At 41.1% G+C, this 21,931-nt stretch overlaps 1 protein-coding gene and 1 non-coding gene across 3 annotated transcripts in view; one reads left to right on the top strand and one right to left on the bottom strand.

Annotated features, from left to right (window-relative positions):
- Nucleotides 1–1,978: 1,978 nt before the first annotated feature.
- Nucleotides 1,979–2,051, bottom strand: TRNAD-AUC. The gene has a single exon. It is a non-coding gene; the product is annotated as a tRNA-Asp (tRNA).
- Nucleotides 2,052–6,735: 4,684 nt separating this feature from the next.
- PRPF18 (pre-mRNA processing factor 18) overlaps nucleotides 6,736–21,931 on the top strand; it is a 56,236-nt gene continuing 41,040 nt past the window's right edge. Inside the window, exon 1 of one of the 2 annotated variants that reach the window (XM_027559902.1) lies at nucleotides 6,736–6,959. In XM_027559902.1, the coding sequence (XP_027415703.1) occupies nucleotides 6,894–6,959 (66 nt within the window). In that variant the 5' untranslated portion in view covers nucleotides 6,736–6,893. The remainder of the gene's footprint in view (nucleotides 6,960–21,931) is intronic. The other variant, XM_027559901.1, reaches the window with a different exon arrangement.

The raw sequence follows: 21,931 nt of genomic DNA, 5'->3' as shown, positions 1-21,931 counted from the left end.
AAAATAGTTTTTATACCTTAAGTTATGCATAGAGGATAATGGGGGAAGGGGTAGAGTCATGCAGTAAGCCAGGCTTTCTTCCTGCAAACTTACCATATGCAAAAGTTTAGGTGATTTGCATCATCTTCTGGCCCGGAGGCCTGTTAACATTTTAAGACCCTTTCTTCAGAAAACTTATTTTTCTCTAAAGGTGATTAGTCAGGCGCCACCCTCCAAAAGCATTAAAGTTGCATTCCTATAGGGCAAAGGTGTGGTGGGCTACAACAAGAAAAAAAATTAACTCAAGGGTCCAAGGTTACAAACATTAAAGCTACTACTTACACCAATTATATTAATCAATACACTGCCAAGGACACAGTAGGTAAGGGATATGGAGACTTAGCAGCAAACATTGGCCCAATAAGTGAAAAACCCTTCACCAATACAATTTCTAATCAATCTTTTAACTACTCAAAGGAATCTGTGTTTAGACAGTTTAGAACATCTCCTGCCTCTCACAGTTGGGAGGCTCTGAACAATCACATGTGGCTGGAAAAACCTATTCAGGCAGGCTAGAGGATTTCCAAAGGAGTTTGTAGGTTGAAACACTATTACACCCAGGAACTTTATTAACTGTAGCTATAAGTTAACTCTTTTTTCAGAGAGAGGTAGTGGGGGACAGCCCCCGGTAAAGTCAGAGGTGTAGGTGAAAGCACAAAGCAGAAAGTAGGCAGACTCTGGTTTTGGGGGTAGATGCTTGAGAATTTCCAGGGGTACTCCTGAGACTCGATCCCGCCTTTGCATATGCCGAGCCTCCTTCCTCATGACCTTTGCCACGGGCAGAGTTCCTCACACTGGCTCCCGGCAGTGATAGAATTCCAGTTGAGCTATTCCAGATCCTGAAAGATGATGCTGTGGAAAGTGCTTCACTCAATATGAAATATGCAGTATGCACTCAATATGCAATATGCCAGCTCCCGGCAAACTGACTCCTTGGAAAAGCCCCTGGTGCTAGGAAAGATTGAAGGCAGGAGAAGGGGACAACAGAGGACAAGATGGTTGGATGGTGTCACCGACTTGATGGACATGAGTTTGAGCAGGCTCTGGGGGTTGATGATGGACAGGGAAGCCTGGCATGCTGCAGTCCATGGGGTCGCAAAGAGTCAGACATGACTGAACGACTGAACTGACTGAAGTGAACTGTACCACCAGGGAAGTCCTAGAGGCTTCTTTTTGATTCACATAATAGTCTTCAAATCCTGGAAGAAGAACCACACAAATCTTTGTCCTCTTCACTATGTAATGGCCATAGACATGATGCTTTAAATTTCATTTGTATCAGTGCTTCTCACTTGGAGAGAGATTTTGCCCCTCTGGGGATGTTTAGCAATGTCTAGAGACATTTTTGGTTGTCATAACTATAGAAAGGGTGTTACCAGCATCTATTGGATAGAGTTAGTGACATTTCTTTTCCAAAAAAGAATGATCTGGCCTAAGGTTGAGAAACTGTGAACCATATTATTAACTTTTTCCCCATAACTTTTTAAAGCTTAGATAATCAAGTCCAGATTGGTAGCATTCGCCAATTTCTTTGGTGTAAATACTCCCATTTTGGCTGATTTCAAGTTACCAACATGAGCTCCTCAAGTGTGGCATTAGGGAAAGACATGCACTGACCTCAACGTTCTATAATATTACCACCACATAGATGCAACAGTCATAACTAACTCCAAGAGCATAAGTAATAGTAAAATGCAGTAATATAATTAGTGAATAATAGGTTCTGTGTATTTATTACTGTTGTTTATAACATGTTTAATTGTTAACAAACATTTAATTTTTAATGATAGCTATGCATAACAGCTGGTTCACAAAATTTTTTAAAAAATGGAACAATGGGCTCTTTTTTAAAAAGACATGTTTATTTATTTATTTACTTGGCTGCATCGGGTCTAGGTTGCAGCTTGTGGGATTTTTAGTTGTGGCATGTGGGATCTAGTTCCCCGACCAGGAATCAAACCTGGGTCCCCTGCATTGATAGTGCAGAGGCTTATCCCCTGGACCATCAGGGAAGTCCCACGCAGTAGCTTCTTGCAGTTCAAAATGGACTGATCTGGCTCCAGCATGCCCCTGGAATGGTTTCCACCACTCTCCAATCCCCACCTTCTGTACCTGCAAAGACTGACTCAATTCCAACATCAGTTTTCCAGGGCACAGACTCTGATTGGTCTACATGAGGCCAGGTCCCAGCCCACTCTCTGTGAACACGCAGAAGTAGGCCTGTGAACATGGCTGGCTCCAAAGGGAACCGGCCCCTTCTATTTAGGAAATTTCCCAAAGCACCACTGTGAGTGGGCAGACGCCCTGGGAGGCCCCATGACAGTACTGTAGACACCGACACAGCTTCCTCCCCCGTCTTGTTTGTCAGGACTTCCCACAGACCGAGTTTCTGACTCACCCGATGCTCCAAAATAATATATTAGATCAGTGGTTCTCAAAGTGTGGTCCCTGGATCCACAGCAGCTGCCTCACTTGGGAATTTGTTCAAAAAGCAAATTCTTGGGCTCCTCCACAAACCTTTTGAATGAGACATTCTGGGGACCCACAGTCTGGGTTTTTAAAAGTCCTCTGGGTTATTTTGAGGCATGCTGACAATGGAGGGCCACTGTATGAGATTTTTAAATTTAAATGTTTTAATGAATGAATTAAATTTTTGTTGTTGTTGTGCTTTGTGGCTTCTGGGATCTTAGTTCCCTGACTAGGGATTAAACCTGGGCCCCAGCAGTGAAAGCACCAAGTCCTCATCACTGGATTGCCAGGAAACCTCCCAGTATGAGATTATATAGCTTTCAAAAAAGAAGTTACAGTCTATCCTTTAGGACAGCAACAAAACAAACCTAGATCATCTTGATTAAACTTGATATTTTCCCATTTTCCAGAAATCTCTTAGGATGGGTTATTTCAATGTCAGAATAATCTCATCAATTATATACCTATTGAGTTTTTACTATTTCTTGTTTTAGTTTCTGTAAATACTTTTAATAGTCCCATATATGCTACAAAATCATGTTTATCTTATATAATTTAACTTTTAGCTGGTAACATCCTCATGGGTAGCACTATGTATGGTATCAATATTTGGTTTAGTCCACAGAACCTAAAGGAGTACAGAGCTCATAGGAGACATCAAAATATTTTCATTTATTTACTTATTTTTGGTTGTCCTGGGTCTTCCTTGCCGTGCACAGACCTTCTCTTGTTACAGCAAGCGGGGGCTACTCTCCAGATGTGGTGCTCAGGCTTCTCTGGCTGCAGAGCTCAGGCTCTAAAGCACAGGCTTCAGAAGTTTTGGCTCTTGGGATCAGTAGTTGTGGCACATGGGCTTAGTTACCCCGAGGCTTGTGGGATCTTCCTGGACCAGGGATAGAACCTGTGTCTTCTGCATTGGCAGGTGGATTCTGAACCCCTGGACCACAAGGGAAGTCCGAGACATCTAAATATTGACTGAATAAGTATGAAGGTTAGAAAACATTCTCTTTTTTATCTAATTTTTTGTTTTCTTTTACTGGCTTTATTTAAAATTTATCATACATGGCTTTTAAAGTAGTAATGCTGAAATTCTATAAAGAATTTCAATAGTAATGAAATAAAACAGAAAATGACTGCCTCTCAGGATTTTCCCCCCAAAATTATGGAATTTGTACAATTGTAGTATAATGAAGAATAGGTAATAATCTGATATTTGGATATGTTTCTGTTCAATCACTCTCTAGATTTATGTGCTTTTTTTTTTAACCAAATGGAGACTGTATGTTATATTTCTAGTTTCATTATCCTACTTTCTAATTTTTATTTAAAATTTTTTTCTTGGCTGTGCAGCATTTGGGATCTTAGTTCCCCAACTAGGGATCAAACCAGCAGCCCCTGCAGTAGAAGCACGGAGTCCTAACCACTGGACCACTGGACCACTGGGGAAGTCCTCTACTTTTTTTTTTTTAACTAAACATTATGTCACGAGGATTCTCATATCACTGAATATTTTCTGAACGTATTGTTCAGTTGTATGTATGAATTATGACTTTATTTAACCATTCCCCCAGATATGACACTTAGATTGTTTCTAATATTTTGCTCTTTAAAAAACTGCAATATAAGGGGATGCATATTTTAAAAATGAATATGACTCCTTATAATCAGGATTAAGCAGTTCTCTTGAGTATTTCTTAGCTCTCCTGGTCATCTGTTTTTCCCCTCAGTATAAACTGAAAAGCTTCCTTATCAGTTTGCTTGTTAAAGTACTTGTCTCTCCCACTCTTCCATCTTAGGCCTTTATTAAGACTTAATGCACATATTTACATAAACATCAAGATCAATGAAAATCTGAAATTTAAAAGGAGCCTGTTTATAGAAGCTACTGTCTTCCCTGGTTTACGTGAGCTGTTCCTTCTCTGTGAACTTCCATAACTGTTACAATTACTTGTGTCAACCTTCAGGTTTTTGTGTCATCATTTCTAAACCCTAAACAGGAATAGGCTAATAAATTATTATTTGCTTATTGAACTATAAGTGACTCAGGAAACAAATCCATGTAAAAATGTTCCCATGTTTAATGATTCAAGACCTTTTTTTTTTTTTTTGGTAAAAGTTTTTTAAAGCCCTAAAAATTAGCAAAGCATCTTAGCTCAGAGACTGAATTAACTTTCTATGTTGATTTATTTCTGGCAAAAGTCAGATATCTTTTAAAGGAAATATAACCAACACATACATGTATACAGTAAAAGTACTTTGTAAATTGAAACCACTTTCTATCATCTTTATTTTGCTAAACCATCTCACCCATTAATGAATCGACTGAACTGAATATTTCTTTCCTTTTTTGACTGGGGAAAAGTAGCATGTCTAATATTGTTCAGTTACAACTTAACTAGAAACTTAAACACAACTTCAGTGGTATGGGCTTCCCTGGTGGCTCAGAGGATAAAGCATCTGCCTGCAATGTAGGAGACCCGGGTTCAATCCCTGGGTTGGGAAGATCCCCTGGAAAAGGAAATGGCAACCCACTCCAGTATTCTTGCCTGGAGAATCCCATGGACAGAGGAGCCTGGCGGGCTACAGTCCATGGGGTCCCAAAGAGTTGGACATGACTGAGTGACTTCATTTTACTTTCTTTCACTTTCAGTGGTATAGAACCAAAAATAAATATAAACAGTTTTTAGGGTCTTTTAAACATTTAAATCTCTGACATAATTTCCCCCCAATTTAATTTGTCTTCTTGCGAAGGCATTAAAATTTTTTTCAATTACATCTTTAATCATCTCACTGAAAATCTTCATTGCTGAACACATGATCAAAGAGATTATCTCAGTTTGCTGGGGTAAGAGAGTTCCAGAAAAACATCTATTTCTGCTTTATTGACTATGCCAAAGTCTTTGACTGTGTGGATCACAATAAACTGTGGAAAATTCTGAAAGAGATGGGAATACCAGACCACCTGACCTGCCTCTTCAGAAACCTGTATGCAGGTCAGGAAGCAACAGTTAGAACTGGACATGGAACCACAGACTGGTTCCAAATAGGAAAAGGAGTACATCAAGACTATATATTGTCACCGTGCTTATTTAACTTCTATGCAGAGTACATCATGAGAAATGCTGGGCTGGAAGAAGCACAAGCTGGAATCAAGATTGCCGGGAGAAATATCAATAACCTCAGATATGCAGATGACACCATCCTTATGGCAGAAAGTGAAGAGGAACTAAAAAGTCTCTTGATAAAAGTGAATAAAGCTGAGAGCCAAAGAATTGATGCTTTTGAATTGTGGTGTTGGAGAAGGCTCTTGAGAGTCCCCTGGACTTTTAAACATTAAACATTAAATCCAACCAGTCCATTCTAAAGGAGATCAGTTCTGGGTGTTCATTGGAAGGACTGATACTAAAGCTGAAGCTCCAATACTTTGGCCACCTCATGTGAAGAGTTGACTCATTGGAAAAGACTCTGATGCTGGGACGGATTGGGGGCAGGAGGAGAAGGGGACAACAGAGGATGAGATGGCTGGATGGCATCACCGACTCGATGGATGTGAGTTTGAGTGAACTCCGGGAGTTGGTGATGGACAGGGAGGCCTGGCGTGCTGCAATTCATTGGGTCGCAAAGAGCCGGACACGACTGAGCGACGGAACTGAACTGAAATGTTCAATTGTCACTAAGATATACGAGCAATCTAGAACTCAGGGAGGAGGGACAAATTTACCTCTGAAATTATGTAAATGAATGTACTGTAATTGTCTAAGTTTACAGGTAGTTTCACCGGCCAGCAACGAACACCTTTTACTCTATACTTATGAGTTAGTATTATTGTTCTGGGTTTTCTCACTTGCGTACATTAATTTTGGCACGCAGGTAGCTTCATGAACTCCAAAGTGAGATTCTTGTGTAGCAGGTAAAGATCTGACTTCAGTAATCATAAATGAAGTGTTCCGCTATGAAGCTTTTGCACCTCAAGTAGCAGGTACAAAAAAAGTATAACCTTTATCTTCTTTTAAAACTGAAGTATAGTTGACATAGGTATATAACTTATTATTTTTTTAATGCAGCATCCATTTAGAAGACTCGTGTTCGTATTTTCCATGTTTGTTCGCATTTCCGCGGAAACTATAGGCACGCTGTCGGAGAGGGCCGCCAGGGGGCGCCGGCCCTCAGCGACTACGTAAATAATAGGAGCCCTGGAGCGCTCTTTCCCCTCCTCTCGCTTACCTCAGCTTCCGCCGGAAGCCGCCCTGTCAGTTGTTGTCCTCCGGTGTTTGGGCTGGTTGTGTGTAAGTAGGTTAGTGGCGGCTGGCTGGGTGAAAAGTCTTGGTCTAGAGAGCTGGAGCGGGAGAAAGAAAACTTGAGACAGCTTCAACCCGGACAGCAAGATGGACGTTCTGAAATCGGAGATCCTCCGGAAGCGGCAGCTGGTGGAGGACAGGAACCTGTTGGTGGTGAGGAGCCTTGGGGTCGTGGGCGTTGGCGACGGAGGAGCTGAGTGCGTCGGGGAGGGCCTGGGGAGAGGGGAACGGTGCTGAGAGGGTCCTTGCTGGGTGGGGCTCAGCCAGAACCCCGCCGCGGCCCCAGAGAGGCCGCAGCTAGACCCACTGTGCCCTTGGCACTCACTCGGGAGCCTTTGGGATGGAAGTGTGGGAATTGCAGGAAAACCCGAGACTTTGGCAGTTCTCTTTCCCCCAGCTGTCCCTCACACCTATTCCCGTCTGTCGGTATTTTTCGGACCGCCCCACTTCTTCTGGTCGTTCACTTCTGTCGTTTTACGAAGGCTTTGCACTTTATGTGTACTTCCTGTTTTGTCGCACAGGATATTAAAAAGATGTGGTTAAGGACCACGACTTAGAAAATTAATAATTTTACAACTTCAAGGAGGTAGTTAAGTGAAACTGCCCCCACTCCATTAGTGCTCAGCATGGACGAATCTGACAGCTGGTACAGTTTAGTGCTGTTGTCTTGATGGTTGTGAAGTCTTCAGGAGACTCACTTTTCACTCTCAGTGTCAATGTAACAGAGTGAACGGGCAAATAATACCTGAGTACTGAGAATAGTTTTGACCTCAGAGACCCTCTCAGAGGGTCTTAACGACCCCAGGGGCTCTTGTGGACTACTCCACTCTGAGAACACCTGACTTAAGTATTTGATTAGTGTAAGTTGGGATTGTTAGTTTGGCAGATGGAGGTTTCATAATCATTGAAACTTTAAAAAATAATCAAGTGGATCTAATTAGAGTGTTATTTAGCAAATGGTGTGGAGCAGAGCTCGTTCATATTTGTAACTTGGTATTTTCATCTCTTAACTGGGGGCCTTTTACCTTTGATGAGTGGTTTCTGGAGTATTTGAAAAAGCTAATTTAGATGTTGGAATGCACAGTGGGTGTTAGAAAGGGCCAGGTGTTGAAATACAAAATATTTTCGGGGAAAATGGAATCAGGAAAAGCTCAGCGCATTCTCAGGGTTTACAACCTGCTTATTTGCATAATCAGGTTCTTTGTCTTGGAAATAGACCAACCTTTAAACATGATTAATTATAAACACTGATTCTACGTAACTGTTCTTAATTTATCATCATATATAAACTTTTTCTGGTATGTCTTTAATTTTGTAATTTGATAGTTGATTTAATTACTCAGATATCCCTGGCCAGGAGGTAAGATTGATTTCCCAATTAGGGCCAGCAAAGGGACATACATGAGATGGGGATTAAAATACTGAAAGTCATAGTTCCAGTTAGTAATCTGCAAGGCAGTATGCAGAAGGCTTCATATGTGACACCTTGTTTAATTTGTACATCAATTCCATAAAGTTACTTGTTGCTCCCATTCACAGATGAGGAAATGGAAACTAACAGAAGCTAGGTTGATTTACAGATTGACACAGAACTGCACAGCTAGCAAGAGAGAGAGCCTGAATTGGACGACTCCTCTTCCACTCTAAAGCTTACTCCCTTAACCACTGCAGACCAGCTGTTTATCTTCACCTGTGAACATAGAACTGGTGTTCATAGGGTTAATCTAAGAATTAAATTACTTTAACATACACAATTTGTGTTTTTCAAAGCACCATAGTATGCTTTCTCATTTGAGCTTTACAGCAACTCTGCTTGGTACATAGGGCAGTTAGTATGCTCTTCCCACAGATGATGAAGCTGAGGGTTGCGTGATTTTCTCCTGGCTCTGGGGTGGATCTCAGTCCCCACTGCGTGGGTGAGTTCTCCTGCATAACATAGGGCAATGTCTGTAGTGAAAGTGAAAGTCGCTCAGTGGAGTCAGACTCTTTGTGACCCCATGGACTATACAGTCCATAGAATTCTCCAGGCCAGAATACTGGAGTGGGTAGCCTTTCTCTTCTCCAGGGGATCTTTCCCTCCCAGAGAATCAAACCCAGGTCTCCTGCATTGAAGGCGGATTCTTTACCAGCTGAGCCACAAGGGAAGCCCAAGAATACTGGAGTGGGTAGCCTATTCCTTCTTCTGCAGATCTTCCTGACCCAGGAATTGAACTGGGATCTGCTGCATTGCAGGTGGATTCTTTACCAACTGAGCTATGGGGGAAGCCCAGACTGGACACTTTTTCTTTTTAATGCCTGGGGAGACCGTCATTTGCTTTGCCGCCGTATAATTTTATACGGAATCGTTTGCTTTATAGCCTTTATCTTTCTGTATCATAGTGTCTATCAGTAACTTTCCAACTTCCCACCGCCCCAGGCATAGTAAGAATTAAATCTATATTTCGATCTGATATGTATGAAAAAAGTTTCATGCAACATTTCCTATCTTAAGTACATGTGATTCTGTCATACATTTCTTTGTTTTAATCCGTTGTCCTGTTTCATTTTTTAAACAATTTCTGGTTGCGGGTCGGTGAATCCTTTTCACTACCCTTTCTGTAGCTGGGAAACGCCCATTTCTATTGTACTGTTTTTCCAGAAGTGCCACCTCCTCTTTGGTCATTTTACAATGTAGTGTTTAATTTCTGCTGTGACTTCTACTGCATAGTTGTTGAGTTACATATGTTCTTCTTCATATTTTTTCCATTACGGTTTATCATGGGATATTGACTACAGTCCTTTGTGCCATACAGTAGGACCTTGTTTATCCATCCTGTATGGAGCTTGGTGTCCCAGCTTTTTCTTTTTTAAATTAATCAATTTTAAATTCTGGCAGCATTTAGAACGTGCTGGTCTTCGTTGCTGCGAGGGCTTTTCTGTAGTGCTGTCACGTGGGGTCTGCTCTCTGGTTGTAGTGCTTGGGCTTCTCATTTCGGTGGCTTCTCTTGTAGGTCACGGGCTCTAGGCGTGCGGGCTTCAGTAGTTGCGACTTCTGGGCTCTAGAACTTGGGCTCAGTGGGCTCTGTTGCTCCTTGGCATGTGGGATCTTCTGGATCAGGGATCAAACCCATGTCTCCTGCATTGACAGGTCGATTCTTCACCACTGAGCTACCAGGGAAGCCCCTCAGCTTTTTCCTGTTAGTCCAGTAGCTGGATATAGTAAATACTTAGCTTGTGAGCGCCCCTTTGTCAGAACTGGAGGAGCTTCTAAAGCGGCCTCCTGTCCCCTGTGTTCAGTGCTCTGCCAGGTGTAACTACGTGGAGGTAAATTCGGCCTCCCTGTTGCTAGAATGCCAGTGCTTTGGAGCCCTGGTGTTGGTGAATCTTCATTTAACACAAAGCCTCATTCACGTGGAAAGCCAGGCCACTACAGCACTCAGTGGGGCTTAATTAGCAGTTTTATGAGTTGCAGTTTGGAAGATGGACTTTGGGTAGAATTTTAGCTTTGTTTTTTCCAATATTTATTGAATGTTTCCTCTGTGCAAGGTACTACACTGTGCCACAGAGGATTTTTTTTTTAAATAATGTTTCATCCTTTACTGTAAGGAACCTACTTTCAGTTTTATAAAGAGAAGCCATCAGTCAATAAATTCCTCACTTTTCTCCTGTGAAAGTGGATGAGGTATTGGCTGTATGTTAGGTCACACCTTCCACTTACATGTTGGAGCCCAACTCTCATCTTTATTAGCGTCATCAGAACCTAAATATCACTTGTCTCCTTTCCTCCTGTGTCTTAATCTCTCTACTGGCTCATCTCTAGCAGCACTGAAACGCACATGATGTGTGTATGAATGTTTCAGTGCTGTATGTATGTTTTAACAAACATACGTACATTGCTTTTTTTGTTTTTTAAACACAACTGTTATTAAGAATAAAATCAGAAAAAAAAACCCACACAGCTGTCCTTTTTCTTTACAGCCAAGCTTCTTAAATTCTATTTCTCACTTACTCCTTAACCTGATTTCTGCCCTGGCAGTTACACTGAATCCTTCCTAATCAGGGGCCACAGTGACTGCCATGGTTTCTTAACCTCAAGAGCATTTGTACTAGACTGGTCCACCTTCTCCACTCTTCCCTTGGCCTCTTACGCTACAAGGTCCTGCATTTGCGTCTACTTTTCAGGCTACTTATTTCTGATCTCCTTTAGAGGCTTCTCTTTTGTTGTTGTTTTTTTATTGTTTGGTTTTTATCCCTTAAATGTTGGTTTTCCTTAAAGTTTAGGCCTTGGCTACTTCACATTGAAAATTCTCGTATATATGCATATATATATGTATGCATATATATTTACTTTTCTTGGCTGGGCTGCGTGACATGTGGGAGCTTGGTTCCCTGGCCAGGGTTGAACCCGCACCTCTTGCATTGAAAGCACAGAGTCTTAACCACTGGACCGCCAGGGAAGTCCCCCCAAATTCTCTTATTTGAATTTCATATTCCCCTTCAGATTTCAGTTACCATCTGTTCTTAAGTGGAGCCTTTGGATGGACTTCAGAGTTCCCATCAGCTCTTTGTGAGTTTAGAAAAAGTTTCAGTTCAGTTCAGTCACTCAGTCGTGTCCAACTCTTTGTGACCCCATGAACCACAGCACGACAGGCCTCCCTGTCCATCACCAACTACCAGAGTCCACCCAAACCCATGTCCATCGAGTCGGTGATGCCATCCAGCCATCTCATCCTCTGTCATCCTCTTCGCCTCCTGCCCCCAATCCCTCCCAGCATCAGGGTCTTTTCAAATGAGTCAGCTCTCCGCATCACGTGGCCAAAATATTGGAGTTGCAGCTTCAACATCAGTCCTTCCAATGAACACCCAGGACTGATCTCCTTTAGGATGGACTGGTTGGATCTCCTTCCAGTCCAAGGGACTCTCAAGAGTCTTCTCCAACACCACAGTTCAAAAGCATCAATTCTTCTGCACTCAGCTTTCTTTATAGTGCAACTCTTACATCCATACATGACCACTGGAAAAACCATAGCCTTTACTAGACAGACCTTTGTTGACAAAGTAATGTCTTTGCTTTTTAATATGCTGTCTAGGTTGGTCATAAGTTCCCTTCCATGGAGTAAGCGTCTTTTCATTTCATGGCTGCAGTCACCATCGGCAAGGATTTTGGAGCCCCCAAAAATAAAGTCAGCCACTGTTTCCACTGTTTCCCCATCTATTTGTCGTGAAGTGATGGGGCCGGATGCCATAATCTTCGTTTTCTGAATGTTGAGCTTTAAGCCAACTTTTTCACTCTCCTCTTTCACTTTCATCAAGAGGCTCTTTAGTTCTTCACTTTCTGCCATAAGGGTGGTGTCATCTGCATGTCTGAGGTTATTGATATTTCTCCCGGCAATCTTGATTCCAGCTTGTACTTCTTCCATCTCAGCGTTTCTCATGATGTACTCTGCATAGAAGTTAAATAAGCACAGTGACAATATACAGTCTTGATGTACTCCTTTTCCTATTTGGAACCAGTCTGTGGTTCCATGTCCAGTTCTAACTGTTGCTTCCTGACCTGCATATAGGTTTCTCAAGAGTCAGGTCAGGTGGTCTGGTATTCTCATCTCTTTAGAATTTTCCACAGTTTATTGTGATCCACACAGTCAAAGACTTTGGCATAGTCAGTAAAGCAGAAATAGATGTTTTTCTGGAACTCTTTTGCTTTTTCTATGATCCAGCAGATGTTGGCAATTTAATCTCTGGTTCCTCTGCCTTTTCTAAAACCAGCTTGAACATCTGAAAGTTCACAGTTCATGTATTGCTGAAGCCTGGCTTGGAGAATTTTAAGCAGTACTTTACTAGCGTGTGAGATGAGTGCAATTGTGCAGTAGTTTGAGCATTCTTTGGCATTGCCTTTCTTTGGGATTGGAATGAAAACTGACCTTTTCCAGTCCTGTGGCTATTGCTGAGTTTTCCAAATTTGCTGACATATTGAGTGCAGCACTTTCACAGCATCATCTTTTAGGATCTGAAATAGCTCAACTGGAATTCCATCACCTCCACTAGCTTTATTCCTAGTGATGCTTCCTAAGGCCCACTTGACTTCTCATTCCAGGATTTCTGGCTCTAGGTGAGTGATCACACAATCGTGATTATCTGGGTTGTGAAGATCTTTTTTGCATAGTTCTTCTGTATATTCTTGACACCTCTTCTTAATATCTTCTGCTTCTGTTAGGTCCATGCCATTTCTGGTATGGTGTATAAATAAAAAGTTTAGCATGTATATATATCTGTGACCCCACGTTGCCTCCTCCTGTTGACGATATTATTAAAGGGATCTTTGACTCAAAAAGGTCAAGAACTAGTTCTTTCTGGGCTGGGGAACATCTCTGTGCCCATGAATCCCTTGCCCCAGGCAGCTGTCCCAACTCTGCTGACCCTTCTTCATTTATTCCAGTCCTTCAGCTTGCCTATATTCACACTTTCCCTTCATTCCCACAGCCTCCTATAAAACTCTCTAACACCTTTCTCTCTTTAGCGCTTGGTGAGGGGCCTTTCACAGGTTTTTTGGTACAGTTAGAAAACAGCGTGGAAGGGAATTTGTCATGTTGGTACCATGTCTTGACATCTCCTGCAAAGAAGTTTTTCCTCAGAACTTCACTGTGAAAGCTTTTAAATGTACAGAACACTCAAAATAATTGTACTGTGAACACCCATATGCCTGCCATCTAGATTTGCATTAAACCTGCGATTAACATTTTAATATATTTGCTTTATTCTTCGACTGTCCATCTGTCCATCATTGTATATCCATTCGTCAATCCATCTAGCAGTGCAGAAACTGCGTTTACCTCAGGACAGTAAAACAGGCAGAGCATTTTAGAATAGTGGAAGGCAGCTTTTCCACACTTTGACAAGAGACACAGGCTAAGTCGTTACCATTTCACCTAAAACAGATGAACCATAAAAAGCTGGGAAACCGCATGAAATGACCAAAGATGGCTCTTTAGATGAGTGTTTTCCAGCTGCTTACAGGGTCCTGAAGCCAAGGTACTGATCTTGATGCATTTCAGATTAATTTACAGACATTGTTACACGTTACCTTAAGTATTTAAAATTGCCAGAATATAATTTGACATGTTTTTCATTGACTAGTGTTCACAGTGTTTGTCTATACATACGAAGAAACACACAAATCGTAAGTGTCCCACTCAGTGGTTTTTGATAAATGCATACGCAGCTGTGTGACCCTGTGTGTATCAAGGTACAGAACATCGTCTTCACTCCACCTTGCAGTCAGCCTCTGCCATCCCCAGAAGCAACTGCTGCTTCGCTTTCTTTCCGCCATCCATTGGCTTTGCCTGCCCTAGAACTTCGTGTAAATGAGATCATACTGTGGACTCTTATATGACCCACTGTGTTTAATCAGAGTAATGTGAATTTTATTCGTGTTGTTGAGTGTGTCAGTTGTTTGTTCCTTTTATTGCTGAGGAGTATTGTGTCGCACACATGTCCCGGTCTGTTGATCTGTTACCCTGCGGATGGTCACCTGGGCTGTTTCTAGGGTTTAGCTGTGGACCCTCTTGTGCAAGTCTTTTATTTTTTTAAGTCACTGATTTGTATTTGGCTGCGCTGGGTCTTTGTTGCGCTTTTCTCTAGTGGTGGCGCACGGGCTTCTCATTTCAGTGGCTTCTCCTGTGGCAGAGCTCGGGCTCTTGGGTTTGCAGGCTTCAGTAGTTGTGGCACATGGGCTTAGTTGTGCCACGGCCTGTGGGATCTTCCTGGACCAGGGATCCAACCTGTGTCCTCTGCCTTGGCCACTGGAACACCAGGGAAGTCCCTGTGCAAGCCTTATGTTTTCATTTCTCGTAGGAAAATGCCGGGGAGTGCAATTACTAGGTCATGGTGTTCGTTATGTGTTTAGTTTTGTAGAAAGCTGTTAGAACTTCTCCCAGAGTGGTTAGACTGTGTCACATCTCCACCAGCAAAGTAAGACGGTTCGGATCTCGACATTGGGTCAGCAATTTGTGCTTCAGTCTAACTTTAGCCAATCTGGTGGATGTATTGTAATATCTCATTGTGGTTTTAGTATGCATCTCCCTGAGAATTAATATTAAGTAGGTCTTGTGTGTTTTTCTATTTGTATATCTTTTGTGATGTGGCTTAAAATTACTTGCGTATTTTAAAATTGGATTGGTTGGTTTAACCTTAGTAAGTTCAAGGAATTCTTTATATATATCATGGATATCACTCCTTTGTCAGTATGTTTTGTGAATTTTCTAGACTGTGGGTTTTCTGTTCATCTTCTTAAAAGTTTTTAATTTTGATGACGTCCAGCTTATCAATTTTTCATGATTAATGTTGAGTGTATCCTATCTGGAAATATAAAATAGCGTAACCTATTGAAAAACAGTTTGGCAGTTTCTTAAAAGTAAAACATAGACCTGCTGAGTGATCGATCTATTCTACTCCTAAGCATTTACTCAAGAGAGTAAGATATTCTCTTATAATATCTTCTAAAAGCTTTATGGTTTTATCTTTTACAAAAACAAAAAATTTTTGAATCAGTTTTTTGGTATGATGTGAGGCAGGGGTGTGATTTATTGTATTTGGATGTCCATTTGTTCCAGCACCATTTATTGATAATGTTTTTCTTTTCTCTTTGGATGGTTTGGTATCATCAAAAATCAGTAATAGTTTGTGTGGCTCTGTTCTGCTCTGCTCTCTTGTCCTAATCTGTTTGTTGATCTTTATGCCGGTGCCTCACTGTCTTGATTGCTGTTGCCGTTTGGTGAGTTGTAAAGTCAGGCAGTGTAAATGCTAACACTCTGTTTAATTTTGTTTTTTTAATTGAAGTATAGTTGCTATACTTATATAAGTTCCAGGTATACAGTAGGGTGATTCACAATTTTAAAGGTTCTGTTCCACTTACAGTTATTATAAAATACTGACTCTGTTCCCTGTGTTGTATAGTATGTCCTTGTAGCTGATACGGAATAGTTTGTACCTCTTACTCCGCTACCCCTATATTGGCCATCCACCCTTTCCGCTGGTAACCACCAGTTTGTCCTCTGTTATCTGTGAGATTGCTTTGTCTTTTTTATATTCACTAGTTTGTTGTACTTTTTAGATTCCACATAAATTTGTCTTTCTCTGCCTGTTTCTTTTAGCACATGCCCTCCAAGTCCATCCATGGTGCTGCAGATGGCAAACTTTTGTTCTTTTTTATGACTAGGTAGTATTTCACTGTGTGTATAAGTACCGCATCTTCTTTATCCACGTGCTTACTGGTGGACACGTAGGCTGCTTCCACTTGTGCTGCTTATTTAAGCAGCCTTATTGAGGTACCCTTGACACACGGTAAGCTGCACGCATTTAGAGTGCACAGCTTAGTGAGTTACGCCATGCCTGCACCGGTGGCGGCGCCACCACAGCGAGGAGCGCGAACATGTCTGCCTCACCCCAGGGTTTCCCTGTGCCCCTTGTGAGCCTGCTTTCTTCCCCTTCCCTGGGCTCTACCACCCTTCCACAGACTACTGTGGGGCTGCCTTCTGTTACTTAGATTGCACTTTCTAGGGTTTTATGCAGAGTTGTTTAATACAGACTCTCTCATCTGCTTTCTTTCAGTCTAATTTTGAGATTCATTCATGCATTTGTATCAGGATTTCATTATTTTTGTTACTGAATGGTCTTCTACCATTGTATGGATATACCCCCAATTTGTTTATTCATTAGCCTGTTGATAGACATTTGAGTTGTTTCCATTTTTTGGCTATCACGATAAAGCTGCTGTGAACATTAGTGTACAGGTTTCTGTTTGGACATATACTTTGATTTCTCTTGAATAAATGCATAGGAGTGAAATGGTTGGATAATACAGTAAGTGTATGTTTAACTTCTTCATTAAGGAGCCTGTATAAGATTGGCATTTATTTCTTACATACATTTTTGTCTAATTTTATATATGGTGATATGAAAAAAGTGAAAGTCGTTCAGTCATGCCCAACTCTTTGTGACCCCGTGGACTACAGAGTCCATGGAATTCTCCAGGCCAGAATACTGGAGCAGGTAGCCTTCCCTTTCTCCAGGGGTCTTCCCAACCCAGGGATTGAACCCAGATCTTCTGCTTTGCAGGTGGATTCTTTACCAGCTGAGCCACAAGGGAAGCCCAAGTATACTGGAGTGGGTAGCCTATCTCTTCTCCAGCGAATCTTCCTGACCCAGGAATTGAACCAGGGTCTCCTGCATTGCAGGTGGATGCTTTACCAACTGAGCTACCAGGGAAGCCCCCATATGGTGATACAAATATATATAATTATGAAGTACATAGAATTCACCTGTGCAAGGTAAATTTTGGTATAGTTTTTTACTTTGGATGGCATCATTGAGAAAATATATTGCCTAGCTAACAGGATCCCTTGACAGTTTATAGTTCTTATACTTTGAAAAGTATTATGTCTCTTTAAATTCTGTTTGGGTGCCCAACCATTGGGTTTGTTACTCCATACTCTTTACGGCTTATTTCCATTCTTCAGCAGGAAACTGACCCTGTCACATGGTTCGTGATTTCTCACGTTCTGCTTTGGGTGTTCAGGCTGTGTATTTGTTAGCTCTCCAGTGTCTTTTTGTAGAACTCTTATGATGTTTGTGTTTGATGTTCATTTTTGTAAACACTAAAAATCTTAATCTGATGGAAGGAATGATGATTCTAATTAATGCAACAGTGGTTTTTAGTTTTGACTCTTCTTCATTAGTGTGGGCTGGAGGTTCAGGTGATGTGGTAGAAAGATTTGTTCTCTTTAGGCCTGGGAATCTCAGGTTTATAATCCAGACAGTACAACTTGGACAAAGCCCAAGAATAGCATGTGTGAAGCACCATGCAGGAATGAGGCTCTGTCTTTAAAAGAAGTGCTTTTTATGTATACCCTCTTCAACTTGTTTTTAAAATCTGCTGGAGTGAGAGGTCCAAATGGAGAGTTCAGATGCTTTAGGAGGGAACACACATTTACCTTCAGTTCACATGCTGTCTTAAAATCGCTACCAGCCGCTTTCAGGATTGTGTTTGTAGGGCTGTGTTGTATATTCTGTCATTGAGTCAGCAAACGTAGAGTTCAAAGATTTGGAATATAGCTAGAAAGGAAACTAACTTCGTAAAAGGAGTTAACAAGTCCTCAGGTTCACTGGGGCTCCGTTGCAGAGGGCTCTTTAAGTTTGGGCAAGTTCTCTATCCTGCCGAGTTACCTATGAAGGGGGATGTGTTACTAATCTCAGGTTGTAAAATACTGCAGTGTCAGTTGTGTCGTGAACGTAGCTCTCCTAAGTTTGTTTGGTGTTCATTGTGCCTTAGAAAATGTTTTAAATAGAAATCACCGCTTGACTTCCTTTCCTTACAAACTGCTGTTTTGTTTCTAAACAAAAAGTGTGCAGGGTGATAGTGAAACCTGGCAGGGAACCTTTTGTTTTGGACGACCTTCTTTTGCCCTGAAGTGAAGGGTCGCATAGTAAGAAGAAAAACACCTACATTTTTCCCAATATAGCTTTTTAAAATGAGAAGCAAACTAGTTTTCAAAAATTAAATTTATTGTTAATAGATAATGCATTCAAATGATTCAAAATTCAAAACATACTAACGGGTGAGCAGTAGAAAGTTTCCTTCTTACCCATGTGCCCCAACAGTTCACCTCCTCCAAAGCAGCCAACATTGTCAGCTTTGGGATCTCCTGTAGTTATTTCATGCTTTAGAAGCAAATGTGAAGAAGCAAAGGTGTGTCTTTTCTCCTTTTTAAATAAAGATGGCAGCATACTAGATTCATTCTTCTGCACTTGCTTTTTTCATTTATAAAAGTATAGAAATGACTTAATTAAAAAAAGAAAAACCTCCTTTAACAGAAATTGACAAAATCCTGAAATTGAAACAATAAAGGAAGGAACTATAGGAACCAATGTGGAAGTTACTGGAAAAAAGGAAATAATAAATACAATAATTAGGGCAAATAATGCATTCAGTTTAGTTCAGTCGCTCAGTCATGTCTGACTCTTTGCGACCCCATGAATCACAGCATGCCAGGCCTCCCTGTCCATCACCATCTCCCGGAGTTCACTCAAACTCACGTCCATCAAGTCGGTGATGCCATCCAGCCATCTCATCCTCTGTCGTCCGCTCTTCCTCCTGCCCCCAATCCCTCCCAGCATCAGAGTCTTTTCCAATGAGTCAACTCTTCGCATGGGGTGGCCAAAGTACTGGACTTTAAGCTTTAGCATCATTCCTTCCAAAGAACACCCAGGGCTGATCTCCTTTAGAATGGACTGGTTGGATCTCTTTGCAGTCCAAGGGACTCTCAAGAGTCTTCTCCAACACCACAGTTCAAAAGCATCAATTCTTCAGTGCTCAGCTTTCTTTATAGTCCAACTCTCACATCCATACATGACTACTGGAAAAAGTTCCTTGGGGTCGCGAAGAGTCTGACACGACTGAGCAACTGAACTGACTAGACAGACCTTTGTTGGCAAAGTAATGTCTCTGCTTTTTAATATGCTGTCTAGGTTGGTCATAACTTTTCTTCCAAGGAGCAAGTGTCTTTTAATTTCATGGCTTCAGTCACCATCTGCAGTGATTTTGGAGCCCCCCAAAATAAAGTCTGCCACTGTTTCCACTGTTTCCATCTATTTGCCATGAAGTGATGGGGCCGGATGCCGTGATCTTAGTTTTCTGAATGTTGAGCTTTAAGCCAACTTTTTCACTCTCCTCTTTCACTTTTATCAAGAGGCTTTTGAGTTCCTCTTCACTTTCTGCCATAAGGGTGGTGTCATCTGCATATCTGAGGTTATTAATATTTCTCCCTGCAATCTTGATTCCAGCTTGTGCTTCATCCAGCCCAGCGTTTTTATGGTGTACTCTGCATATAAGTTAAATTAGTAGGGTGACAATATACAGGCTTGATGTACTCCTTTTCCTATTTGGAGCCAGTCTGTTGGTTAGCTGAGAGTTAGTTCTGACCTGTATCAGTGGGCCTTTTGGATATTAAAGTCTGTTGATTTGGTCTGTTCTAGACCTATTGTATTCTGGTCTGTTCTGCTCCTAAATCTTTTGCCTGTGCATGGTTTTATAACATCTTGCCTTTGTGACATCATGAGTTTCTCAGCTATGCTGAATTATGCTGATCTTCTAAATGTTGATTTTTCCATTAGACAGTATTTTAACAGTCACATTTGTTAATGTCACCACTGATTTCATCAATGGAGCCTTTATGTGTCAGGAAGCCAGCAAGTTCACAGTGAGGGATACCACTTTTCTACCATTCTCATTTTCCCTTGACAGGTGGAATTTTATCATAGACAACAAATACTGTCATTGTTTTCCTTTAGGTGACAAGATTGCTTTGTTCAGTTTTGAGAAAATGTTTGCCAAAAATGCAAGTCTGAATAATCAACCAGTTGCACAAGTGTTTTTCTTTGAGAGGGCTCTCCTACTTCATTATGTAGTAGAAGTGCTTCATATGTTTCATTTCCTTACATTTCATCATACCAAATATTAAAGGGGCACGTAGTTAAGGGTTAAGATTTAGTAAAATTGTTCTTTATCAAAACATTCAGAGAAACTGGCCTTTTTATTTTCTGGCAAGAGCATGGTGGTGAGTACAAGTGACTACTATACATCAACAGTGTTTATGCCAAGGTTCTAGTAGTTTTCTTCACCATTGCTTCTGTACCATCAGTGCAGATCTGAGCATAATGAAAAGGGCAGTGGGGTGGCACACATAATGTCTTAGTATTGGGTTGGCCAAAAAAATTTGTTCAGTTAGTGAATATGTTTTCTAATAAAGTTCTTGGTGAAAATGAAAAGTGTCTTTTATTTTTATGTAAAATTGGATGAACTTTCATAACACTGTCCTACTTCATTAGCAGTAACCATAATAATACCTCAATAATACCTCCACACAGGTATTTAGCGCCTCATAGTTCCACAGCTCACTCAGGCAGTGATCATCAGTGATGCTGTACTCTGACAAGGAAGCTTAATGGTGAACAATGGAAAGATCAGGTTCCCACACCTGAACGCACTGCTCAAGCCTGGCCCCAGTAAAGCATCAAGGAAGTACACAGCAAACCACTGTATTATGTGTTAAAATTCAGCTCAGTGCTATGAAAATGAATTTGACCTGTGCAGTCTCTGGAAGGGTCTTAGGGACCCCCAGAAGTCTACATTTTGGGAATGGAAGTTTTAGGTTGAAGGTTTTGGTAGGTATGTTCACTGGAATTGAGACATGGTAGTAAAAGATTCCATAGTTAAAGGTTGGACCATGGTCTGTGGCCTGGGGAGTCCTGTTACTTTCTTCGTACATACCAGCTCTTTCTGAGAGGCCACCAGTCCATGTTGTCAATTCATTTATTTCAAATATGACCAGTATGTTCTATTATACATAGTCAAAAGGAACAGTTTGCGATGCTGAAATGCCTTTTGGGCGTGAGAAACTGTAACATGGAATACTGGATCAGCACAAAGGATTTAAGGACCAGAGGTCTTAGTCCTGTCTCTGTTATTCATGAGGCTTATTGAGTTCTGGGAATGTCACCTGACCTTTCTAATTCTCAGGTTTCACACCTCTCCAGTGGGATTAATTTTATTTGCATCCACCTTTTCCAGAGTAGTTTTGATGTTCAGATGATGCCATCAGTTTCTTACACTGGGTAACGTCTTCCTCTTTATATCTATAAAGTTGTACTTGGGGTGCATGAGATAAGTCAGTAAATATTTATTGAGCTAATGAATGAACTTTGAAAAACCTGTTAATTTTAAGCTGTTTTTAATATATACACAAATAGTTCATTGTATAATGAACTATCTACCTTCCCCCTAACACATGTAACTCTAGAAAATAAGAATATATCTTTATAGAACTAAGATCACACTCAACAAAATTAAAATTGGGTCCATAATACCATGAAATACTCTTCTCACATTCAAATATCCCCAGTTGAATTAAAATACAAACATACATATGTTTTTACAGTTGGTTTGTTCAAATCAAGTCCACACAAAAATCCACTCATTGCATTTATTATGACTCTTGGTTTCTTTTAGTGAAAACATTTTCTTTTCCCTCAGGTCCCCCACTTTTTAAATTCGTCAACTTGTTGGAGAAACTGGGGCTAGTTTTATGAAATGT

The sequence above is a fragment of the Bos indicus x Bos taurus genome, chromosome 13 (genome assembly GCF_003369695.1).
Source record: "Bos indicus x Bos taurus breed Angus x Brahman F1 hybrid chromosome 13, Bos_hybrid_MaternalHap_v2.0, whole genome shotgun sequence".
In the NCBI taxonomy this organism is placed as follows: Eukaryota; Metazoa; Chordata; class Mammalia; order Artiodactyla; family Bovidae; genus Bos; species Bos indicus x Bos taurus.
The sequence above is the reverse complement of the archived record's forward strand: the minus strand, read 5'-3'. Positions and strand labels throughout refer to the sequence as shown.